Source organism: Conger conger, chromosome 9 (genome assembly GCF_963514075.1).
Source record: "Conger conger chromosome 9, fConCon1.1, whole genome shotgun sequence".
In the NCBI taxonomy this organism is placed as follows: domain Eukaryota; kingdom Metazoa; phylum Chordata; class Actinopteri; order Anguilliformes; family Congridae; genus Conger; species Conger conger.
The window spans coordinates 9124891-9135822 of record NC_083768.1 but is presented as its reverse complement, the minus strand read 5'-3'; the positions used below and the strand labels follow the sequence as shown (position 1 = coordinate 9135822).

General features: G+C 48.3%; 1 protein-coding gene across 3 annotated transcripts in view; it reads right to left on the bottom strand.

Moving 5' to 3' along the window:
• Nucleotides 1-562: 562 nt before the first annotated feature.
• The window catches only part of zcchc2 (zinc finger, CCHC domain containing 2), a 49215-nt gene continuing 38845 nt past the window's right edge, over nucleotides 563-10932 (bottom strand). For 2 of the 3 annotated variants that reach the window (XM_061254831.1, XM_061254832.1), the window contains exons 10-14: nucleotides 10849-10919; nucleotides 10198-10298; nucleotides 6596-6751; nucleotides 4947-6035; nucleotides 563-3469 (exon numbers count right to left, since the gene is read on the bottom strand). In XM_061254831.1, the coding sequence (XP_061110815.1) occupies nucleotides 3408-3469; nucleotides 4947-6035; nucleotides 6596-6751; nucleotides 10198-10298; nucleotides 10849-10919 (1479 nt within the window). In that variant the 3' untranslated portion in view covers nucleotides 563-3407. Of the gene's footprint in view, nucleotides 4113-4946; nucleotides 6036-6595; nucleotides 6752-10197; nucleotides 10299-10848; nucleotides 10920-10932 lie in introns of all 3 variants that reach the window. The other variant, XM_061254833.1, reaches the window with a different exon arrangement.

Here is a 10932-nt window from a genome sequence, read left to right as displayed (position 1 = left end):
TCCCGTAGGTTTTCACTCCAACCCTAACAAAGCACACATTCAGCAATTAATTTGAGCTGCTAATTAGTAGAATCGGGTATGCTGTAGTAGGGTTGAAATTAAAACCTTGAGGATGGAAGAGCTCCAGGAACAGGGTTGGACACCATTGATCTAAAGGGACGTGTGAGTGTGGGCCCTCCCTTCCTATTGGCCATCACCTAAAGGGGACATATCGACCCTGCCTCCCCATTGGCTGGAGCCCAAATGGCTGCATTTGGAGCCACAATGGGGACTCATTTACACATCACACAAGCACCGAGAGGACGGTATTTTCTCACATGCGCTGGCTCTGGGTGCTGGGTGGGCATATCTGGGCTTCATTTCCTGTTTCCACGCAGGCTTCTGTTCTGTGATTGGTTCCTCTTCTCTCAACGGCTTGCGGACTGAGAAAACGAGCGACTGCCTCACTCTGTGTCTTTAAATCCATCACTTTTTCCTGACATGGCAAGTGCAGCTGGAAACATAAATGGGGAGGGCCGCCATTTTGTGTTCGGTCTCCGAAAACAAAGCATGAATTTCGTCATTTTCTTTTTTACAATTTTATTTATTGCTGTCAATTCCAGAAAAAAAAAAAGTCAATTTACATAAAATCCAAATTTGTTCTAGAAATATATTTGACCTTTTTTCCAGTACAGAATAACATTTAGATATCAAAGAATACAGTAAACATACCACTGGGGGTAGCATCATACCCCCATATATACAGTACAGCATTTTAAACCTTAAAGGCATTCAACGAACACGGCCGTCAGGAGCAAGGTATGTATACTACATCAACCTACAGGAGCAGGTAATGTACACTACATCATCCTATAGGAGCAGGTCATGTACACAACATCAACCTACATGAGCAGGTCATGTACACTACATCATCCTATATGAGCAGGTCATGTACACTACATCATCCTATAGGAGCAGGTCATGTACACTACATCATCCTATAGGAGCAGGTCATGTACACTACATCATCCTATAGGAGCAGGTCGTGTACACATCAACCTACATGAGCAGGTCATGTACACTACATCATCCACGCAACGTATCCATATTTTTCATGAAAATAAACTCCACATTACTCACTTTTTAAACATCAACACGAAAGATCCATTTTTGCATTCTCTTTCACCACAAACGGGAAGGGTTTGCACGAGCTGCTTCAGTGGGAAAAATCATCTTTTAGAAAATACTGCAGATCAAAAACCCCTCAAAACTCAACACAGGCGATGTTAATTGGCTTTATACTACATTTTCAGTGCGCACACACACACACACACACACAGGCTGTAGACACCAGTTATATCTGTATGGAACAGAATGCACTAAATGCTACTGAACCATTAGGGACAGACACTGACCCAACAAACAGGACTCATCTCATTGGCTTCATCAGTCAATTTGTCAATGAGTTCATAACATTCATACTCCCTCGGACCACAATGCTAATTACTGTATGACCTGCCCGAGTATTGTGTGTGTGTACATGTATACACTAGCATGCGTGACACAGCCAAAGTCGAATCGCTGCAGTAAGAGGGAAAACCTATCCTTCTACATTTTATTTTTTATTTTTTTTTACATCCCCAGTGGACCAAAATTCTGTGGCCTAAAGTTTCCTCCACAGTGAGGCTCCACACTGCCCCCTGTGGTGACTGTAGGGAGTGGCGGAAGGAAGACCAGACGGAATGCACCAGAACAGGCCTGGCTCCATTCATCACATCAGTGCACTTGAGGATGGAGAAAAACAAACAAACAAAAGAAAAAAAAATTTAAACAAACAAAAAAAAAAAATCTGGTAGTTATAGTGCAGGGGGGTTAAACTTGTTTCCTGGAAAAATGCGGAAGCTTGTTTTCACTCCAACTTTAGGCCAGCCAATACAACTCTTAGCTGTAAGTGACATATCGCATATTTTCTTTGCCCTATACCCTGAGCTGCAAAAGTCCAGGGGTCAGAAGGTAAAAAGTCGCGCCACGTGTTTCTTTCACCCATGAGCTCAGCCAGTTGATTTCAATAATTAGTTCTAAGTCCTGGCTGAAGAATTGGGGTAATTAGCTTACTGGGGAGGACTTTTACTTTCCGAATCTGGCTTTTACACCTCTGAGCCAATACCCAGCTATTTCACAGCAAAATACTGAAATGCACAAATGTACATGTATAGAGCTATACATAATTGATTTACATTAAGTCCGGTCCTAAAGACGGCGATTAAGGGTAGGATCCAAAATGGCGTAAACAAGCGGCTCCAGGACTGGCTTTTCCTGCTGTAGTGTATATTCCTAACGGGGAAAGTTAGACCGCAGCATTCGAGGAAATTACCCGACACAGGTATGAAAAATAACGTCTTATGACTGGTCTTCACATTATATCAGAGGGCAAAATGCTTCTGAAACGATTACACATGGCATTTTCAAGAAGCTGCCTTATTCCTCAAGTCGTTGAAAAAACTGGTTAACGTACATTCAAAACATCGATCGGGAAAATACGAATCAGAGATTTAAATACATATCTTCGAAAGGAAAAAAGAAAAGCATTACAAATGATTTTCCTCGCCGTTTAAACCAAAACAACTACAGAGAAATCGATGGAGTTTCTGTATTCTCCTGTACAAACAGGAAATTCACACTCGCTCTTTCTCAATTTTTGAATAAATATTTTAAAATGCATTTAAACAATTAGCTGCTCTAACAAAGTCCTTAAAACAATGGTTTTGTTTTTAAAAAATCCTATGCATTTTTAAATTCTAAAGCGGTCTCCTTCAATATTTCCTCCAAAGTTCAAAGGACGACAGAAATAAATTTGTGTTTTCTGTACAAGCAGGGTTCGCTATTAAGTGAGCTGTCGGTGAATCCTCCGCAAACGCTAAATTAAATTGTGCCGACTCGTGGGGACTCGAATACAAAAGCGGAAATGTTCTTATAGAAACGAGAAGATAGGAAGCATAAATATTCAATAGTAAAAAATAAACCCACAAAAAAAAAAAACCCTTTAATAATCCCAGTCCTCCCTAGGTCCTTTCTTTATATCTAAGATCAAAAAAATCACCAAGCATCCACAAAGATGCCTTATTTCTTTCGTTCTTTTTTTGTTTAAACAATTTAAGAAAATAAGTTAGTAAACACTAGGTGGCGCCCAAGCCTGTGTTCAGTGCAAAACACCAGAGGCCGCAGAAGGAACTCTCCATGGAAACGATGGCATTTCCCCCCAGTCGAGAACAGGCGCAGTGTTCGTATACAGTTCTGCCGGGGCATTTAAAGCACATTCTAAAAATTTAATAGAAATTAAGAAAAAAGAAACACCCCTTAAAACATCGGGTCTCTGGAATCTTTATTTTCCGTCGAGCGAGGAAACGCCGTTGTGGTCTCCCGCGGCCTCACTCCGTTTTGTCGAGTCCTTCGGAGGAGTGGGGCGCGACGTACTTCAGCCGAAATCCGCCTGAAAGACAGAGGCGAGGATGCTTAGGTGACACTTTAAGGCCCTCTAGCGGTAAAACCTCGACGGCCAAAACGGCTCTTTATTTGGAAACAATAATAGCATGGTATCATGTACATGCTAGGACTAATAACATACGTTAAACGTGAAAGTGGATGAAGTAATATTCTGAATGCGGAATTGACATTTAATAGCCTGACCAAAAATTGGCAGTATTCGGAAAAAGAAAATTCAGAAAAGGCAAAGAATATAGCACATTCTACATGCATTACTTGGACAGGTAAAACGTTTGCCATTATGTTTTAGTAATGAGACTTCAATTTGATGTCAAGCTATTTTATAGTGACATAAATATTTCCGTTTGCACTTTTCCTAGGCTAAATATATAGTCCCAGCGATGTGTCAGAATTACAAGTTTACATCATCTATTGGTAGCTCAACGTCTCCACGCTGGGCTTCAGGTTACTATGGAAATGACGTCACAAGACGTATCGACTAAATGCGCTAATTCAATCCCATAGTGCTCAGCGGCTGACGCATTTAAAAGCCAATCAGCAGCGCAGTGAACATTACCTTATGAGGAGGGTCTGAAAAGATGAGAAATTAAAGTTGAAATTGTCTTCTACATTTCAGTGTCGTAACCAAGCTAAAATAAATGGATACAACGACAATGATTAAATGGACGTTCCAAGCCATGCACTGTGTATCTGAAAGATGACATGTTTGACATGTATTTCGATTGAGTGCATCGAGTGCAGTGCTGCGGGCTGTGAATTAGACCCAGGCCTGGCATGTGCTTTGGTTCAGCTCTTATAAATAGATCGGTGACCAACAGCCATTACAAGCGTACGCCAAAGGCTCCTTAAAGTGGCAGTTCACGCTAAATAAAATTTAAGAAACGAAAGTGCCATTTATCCACCCGGATCTGGATATTGTTTATTGGAAACATCTTTTAATTTCATAATTTAGGTTGAACCAGCCCATTAAACAGCATAACTTGACAAACATGGAGGCTTGGTGCTAACGAAATGTTTAACCCTTTCAAGTTGCAAGAGTGCCACATGACACTCTCAACCTTTTCAACCGATCAAAATGACGGCGATACTATTGCACTGAGCCTCTATTAAAATCCGACCGAATTCTAGAAACTTTCTAAATTTTTCTCAACCGAAGCAAAAAGCCCCTTTGAAATTTGGGCGGAGCCCCTTCATATTGGGCTTGGCACTGAAAGGGTTAATCCATGGCATTACTTCAACATCTAAAAAAAACATATATATAATTTAATCAATATTATCTGTAAGAACTCTCAGAAAAGTGCGTTCTGCTGCATATAAAGTGCGGATAATGTGCGGTCCTGAAGCCCGTTTGGGTCAGACCTCACGCAGAAGCCTGCGTTGTGGAGAGCAGAGCACAGGAGTGGCTAATCGGCGAGGAGCAGGGCCACTTAACTGGAGCGCCTGCGCGCGTTAGCCCGCGTTACCTTGCTGGCCGGCGTCGATGGCGGGCTGCTTGCAGTCCTGGGCGAAGTGTCCGCTGACGCCGCAGTTGTAGCAGGACACGCTGCCGTTCTTCTTGGCGCCCGCCACGCCCGCCCCGGGCACCAGGGCCAGCGAGGGGAAGACGGGCGGGTAGAAGCGGCTGAAGGCGGCCACCTGCTGCAGGCCGTAGGGCAGGTGGGCCTCGCCCGGGGCGGGCGGGGGGGGCAGCAGGGGCGCGGCCGCGCCGCCGTAGGGGTAGAAGGGCAGGTGGGCGTGGCCGTTGCTCTGCAGGGCCTGGCTGAGGTAGCTGCTGCCCCCGGTGGTCACGCCGGCGCACAGCGAGGTCAGGTGGAAGAGGGGCGGCACCCCGAAGACCTGCCGCGCCAGCTGGGGCGCGAAGAAGTAGCTGGGCGGGGCGTGGCCGCCGCCCCCGCCCCCACCCCCGCCCCCGCAGCTGCCGCGGCAACCGCAGGCGCCGCAGCCCATTGGCTGGTGAGGAGGGGGCGGGGCCGGTTGAGGGGGCGGGGCCTGGGAGGAGCCCCCGCCCACAGGGGCGGCGCCGCTGATGTAGGCGGGGCTGTCGGCGACGTGGGTGAGGGCGGGGCTCGGGCTGGGGGCGGGGCCGGGGCCGGCAGGGGGAGGGGCTAGTCCCGTGGCCCCGCCCGGGGGCAGTACGACGGGCGCGGGGGGGGCGGGGACAGAGAAGGAGGAGGGGGCCGGGGGGGCGGGCTCTGTCACTGGCGGGCCAGAGGGGCTGAAGGGGGCCGGGGGCGCTTCGGGGGCGGGGCCGGGGGGGTGGGAGGAGACGGGGGCGGGGGCGGGGCCCATGGCGGGCGGGAGAGGGGCGGGGCCGCCCACCTTTGACCCCGCCTGCGGACAGGGGCCCGTCTTAAAGCGCTGCACCAGGGGCTGGGCCGCGGGGGCTTCCGGGGGTCTCTCGCCATCGCTCCCGGGGGGGACCCCGTTTTGGGCCGCGTGGGGCGGGGGCTGCAGCACGGGGAGGGGGGGGAACCTCGACACACCCAGGGGCCCCGCTGAGGCTCCGCCCACCGCTCTGCAGGACAGGAAGTCGTCGGAGGTGCTGTCCGTGTCTGCAGGAGGGCAAAGGTCACGCATATACATGACCAATCAGGTGAGTTACAGTGGCAGAGCATTAAACCCTAGCCAAGCAAAAACCAGTGAGCACAAAAATATTATATGATATCTGATTTAGTTCCTGGTTCCTGTTCCTGCTTTGCATGTGTACGTAGTATTGTTAGCACATTCTTTGACACCCCTCATTTTGCTTTTGGGGTACCTGTCACAGTATAATGCAGTTCTGTATGGGCTTATGATGAAGAACAGGAAAATTTGTCAAAATTATCAGACAGTTGAATACGTTGATCAAGTACATACATTCATCAGCCTATGAACACCAGACCTGGGTCAAATGCGCATTTGTTTTGATTTCAAAAATTCAAATACTTCTCTATTCTTTACTGAGCTTGCCTGGCGTACTGGAAGCGAACCTGCCTCCTGTCCCTCTGAGGAGACTTGGCACCAGGCAAGATCAACAGAGCTCAGAAAAGTATGGGAACGGAAGAGAGGCGCTCGTTTGCCCAGGTCTGGCCCTGCTCCTCTCCCCTCCTCCCTGAGTGAGACCCGGTCTCACCTCGGTCTTTGTCCTCTTCTTCCTCCTCCTCCTCCTCTTCCTCCTCGCTCTCCAGGCTCTCCCTCCCGTCGTGCTGCGGGCTGGACGGGGAGCTGTAGCTCTCCGAGGACGTCTCCCCGAAAGTGTCCTGTCCCGAACCGCCATTCCCGGGACAGTCTGTGGGGAGGGAGGGAGGGAGGGAGGGGGACGGGTCAGTGTTGACCGCGTCGGGCAAACATACGGCACGGCAGCACTTCAGACACTGAAATAACCAGCCTGCTCACTGAACATACTGCACACGCACATTTACTGAGACACGCACATTTTCCCTGCCTAAATGTAACCCTTTCCGGAGGTTTTTTTTGGAATGTTTTTATTTTATTTTATTCCAAGTCGATGTTCTAGAACTCTGTCGCTTTCAGTCACCAGCAGTGATTGTGACATCAGCATTAGAGCGTTCAGTCAAGAACATTCTCATCACACAGTTGTGACCTCACACCTTTAAAGGTCGTCTGGCAGTCGGAGGGTTGCCGGTTCGATCCCCCGCCCTGGGTGTGTCGAAGTGTCCCTGAGCAAGACACCTAACCCCCAAATGCTCCTGATGAGCTGGTTGGTACCTTGCATGGCAGCCAATCGCTGTTGGTGTGCGAATGGGTGAATTCAGAAATTGTAAAGCGCTTTGGATAAAGGCCCTGTATAAAGGCCCTGTATAAATGCAGTCGATTTACCAGTTACCATTTTAAATCAAACGTACACAGCTAGCAATAGCAATAGCCTGAGCTCCCTCATACACAACGTGTCCGAATCTGAAAGGTGAGAGAGAGAGCAGACAAAGAGCCCCACCATCTCACATCATCTTTGTAACGTAATGGAAGTCAACGTTTGTTTATTATTATTATTTCATACATTCTGACAACTGACAGGTTCCTTTTGTGACAAGTTCAGTTCCAGCACTGTTCATAAACGAACACCAGGTTCTGAAGGGAGCACCATGGCCCCTGACAGACGTTTTAATGGCAGGATCTCCACGCGTTCAGGGTGACTGATCTCCCACACGCTGCCCCTGTGCCAGAGATCCGCAGTATGTCATAACAGGGTTCTAGACTGCGACCAAAGTGTGCGAGCTACAATTTCACGTGGTCGCATTAGTGCGAGTGCATGATGATCACCGGTGTTTTGGTGCCGCTCCGGCAGCGAATATCACACGCGTACTGCGTTAGCCATTGTGGTTGAAAATAGTACTTTTTCTTCTTCACTGGCTCAGTCGCTCTCTCCTCGCTCTCTCCCTACCTACTGCCTGTACCTTCATCATTAGTGCGCGTGCACGTAGCGGCGCTGAAGACAAAAGGCGCGAAACAAACAAACAATAAAAAAAAATTAAGCGGTCCATAACAGATTATTTTAAAAAACAAAGTGAGGAAAGAGAGAAGGAGGCTGGTGGAGAGGGAGAGCCAACAATATGTCCCGAATCAGACACGACTGATGATGAGAGTGCAGGCAGCAGGGAGAAGAGTGCAGGTGGAAGCAGGGTGCGACTGAAGAAAAAAAAGTATTGCTTTCGAACACAATGGCTAACGCAGTACCCGTGGTTGCGGTACGAACGGGTGAATTTAGATTCAGATTTCCTTTATTGACATTGGGATACCACAAAATTCAGAGTTCAGTGTGGTGATGGCCTTGGGATAAAAACTGTTCATTAATCTTGTGGGTCCAAAACATTCAATGTTTGGCAGTGTTCAGTTCACGTATGAATGCTGCAGCTAATAAGTTATGCTGTTAGTAGGGAGGGCAAAGTGGAGCTTTAGAATGTAGACCGCTGTGTGTGCGCGTGAGTTTGCCAATAGATTTCTCACACAAAACGTCATTTGTCCACGTTTTTACTTCACAGTAGAGGTGATCAAACTTACAGTAACTAAGTGCTAGTGTGTTCTAAGCCTTTACTGGTCCCTGTACGATGTTAGCATGATGTAGCTAGCATACGCGAATAGCACAAAGCCATACAATTTGCTTTTTAACGGCACTTGGTCATTCGAACGATATAAATAAAAGCATTCGATTAAGTTCGACGGCACCGGAATTTTCTGTCGTCCCGTCCATAAATGGCAAAAGTCCCACCATAGGATTTATTTAAATCTTTAAAAGTTATACATTTTCTGAATCGTCATTAATTCATCTTGTTTCTATCAGTGATTCGGCGTGATCGGACAGTTCTGTAACTATGTAAATGACGTAAGAAGGATACAACAGTGTTATGCTAAGCAAAGCTGTTATGCTTTGCTTTTATGTTTGTTATGTTTTGTTATGTTCAGTTATGTTCAGATTAAAATATTTTGCAAATACCAAGTCTGGAGTCACTGTCAATCTTTACATCAATGCAAAACTAGGGTATGCAACTATTCATCAAGGTCATTGATTAATACCATGCTGTACAAAGAAAAAAGGTGCGACCAAATCATATGCTGGTGTGACCAACTGGGAAAGTTGGTAGCACCAGTGCTACCAGTGGAAAAGTTAGTCTGGAAGCCTGCATAACTCCACTCGACACACAGCATAGCCTCACAGAAAGGCAAAAGGCGAAGCGCACTATGGCTCACAGTTTCAAAATAAATCTAGCCTTCAGCAACTTAGGAACGACTGCACATGTTTAACCCAGCAAATCATTGTTTTTCTGGGTAGTACAGTTGATCCTGAGGAAGACCAAGTGTTGATAAGCATTGGCCTTTTTGCCTTGTTCTTGACCATTTTAAAACGCCTTTATTATTTAAAAATTTTTCACCTGGAGACAGAGTGCCTTGGCTTTTCTTACTTGTTAGAGGCGGCTTTGGCCAAGGAATACCATTTCATATTCTGGGTAGTACTTTCAAAGCCATTGAAAATTGTATAGATAAAATCTGAAGTTTGCTGCCCTCTGCTGACTGCGTGAATGCACTGCAGGCTGTATTGCACTGCATGCTATGGCAGACACAGACGATGGCAGGTACAGACAATGGCAGATACAGACGGTGGGAGGTACAGACGGTGGCAGGTACAGACGGTGACAGGTACAGACGGTGGGAGATACAGACGGTGACAGGTACAGACGATGGCAGGTACAGACAATGGCAGATACAGACGGTGGGAGGTACAGACGGTGGCAGATACAGACGGTGGGAGGTACAGACGGTGGGAGGTACAGACGATGGGAGGTACAGACGGTGGGAGGTACAGACGGTGGGAGATACAGACGGTGGCAGGTACAGACGGTGGCAGGTACAGACGGTGGGAGGTACAGACGGTGGCAGGTACAGACGGTGACAGGTACAGACGGTGGGAGATAGACGGTGACAGGTACAGACGGTGGGAGATACTGACGGTGGCAGGTACAGACGGTGGCAGGTACAGACTGTGACAGGTTCAGACGGTGGCAGGTACAGACGGTGGGAGGTACAGACGGTGGGAGATACAGACGATGACAGGTACAGACGGTGGCGGGTACAGACGGTGGGAGATACAGATGGTAGGAGGTACAGACGGTGGCAGGTACAGACGGTGGGAGATACAGACGGTGGGAGGTACAGACGGTGGCAGGTACAGACGGTGGCAGGTACAGACGGTGGCAGGTACAGACGGTGGTAACTGCTTACCTTTCCCAGGTGGGGGTCTCACAGTCGACGCTGGGGGGGGCGGTCTTACAAGACCATTACACACAGCACCCCCTCTCCCATCTCCCCTCCTCCCTTTCTCCCTGGAGGGACGAAGACGGAGAGAGGGAGAGAGAGAGAGAGAGTGGAGATAGAGGCGGAGAGAGATGTGGAGAGAGAGAGAGACGGGGGAGGGGTGGTGTCAGATGTGACACCACACAGTTGCTGACAGTCTGCTGCTCAGAGACTCGACAGACAGATCAGCCCTGCGAGGGAGGGGCTCTCTCACCCGAGAATCTGCGTCCCTCCTGTGACATCACACACCTGGACAAGCTCTGACATCACACATGAGTCTGCCTTTCAGAGGAAATCAACCTCTGCCATCTTCAGCTAAACAAAACCTGACTTTACACTGTGGGTGTGTATGTGTGTGTGCCACACAGACAGACACACACACACACACACACTCACACATGCACACACCACACAGACAGACACAGGTGCGCGCACGCACACACATGCGCACACACACGCACGCACGCACGCACACACACACACGCACACGCACACACACCACACAGACAGACACAGGTGCGCACACACGCACGCACGCACGCACGCGCGCGCACACACACACACACACACGGTTCATACCTGTCAGTCGCCAGTGTCCTCCCTCTGCTCTTGTTTCCAGGCGGACCGTTCCGTTTGTCATCAGCGGAGTGCTAACAGAGGAAA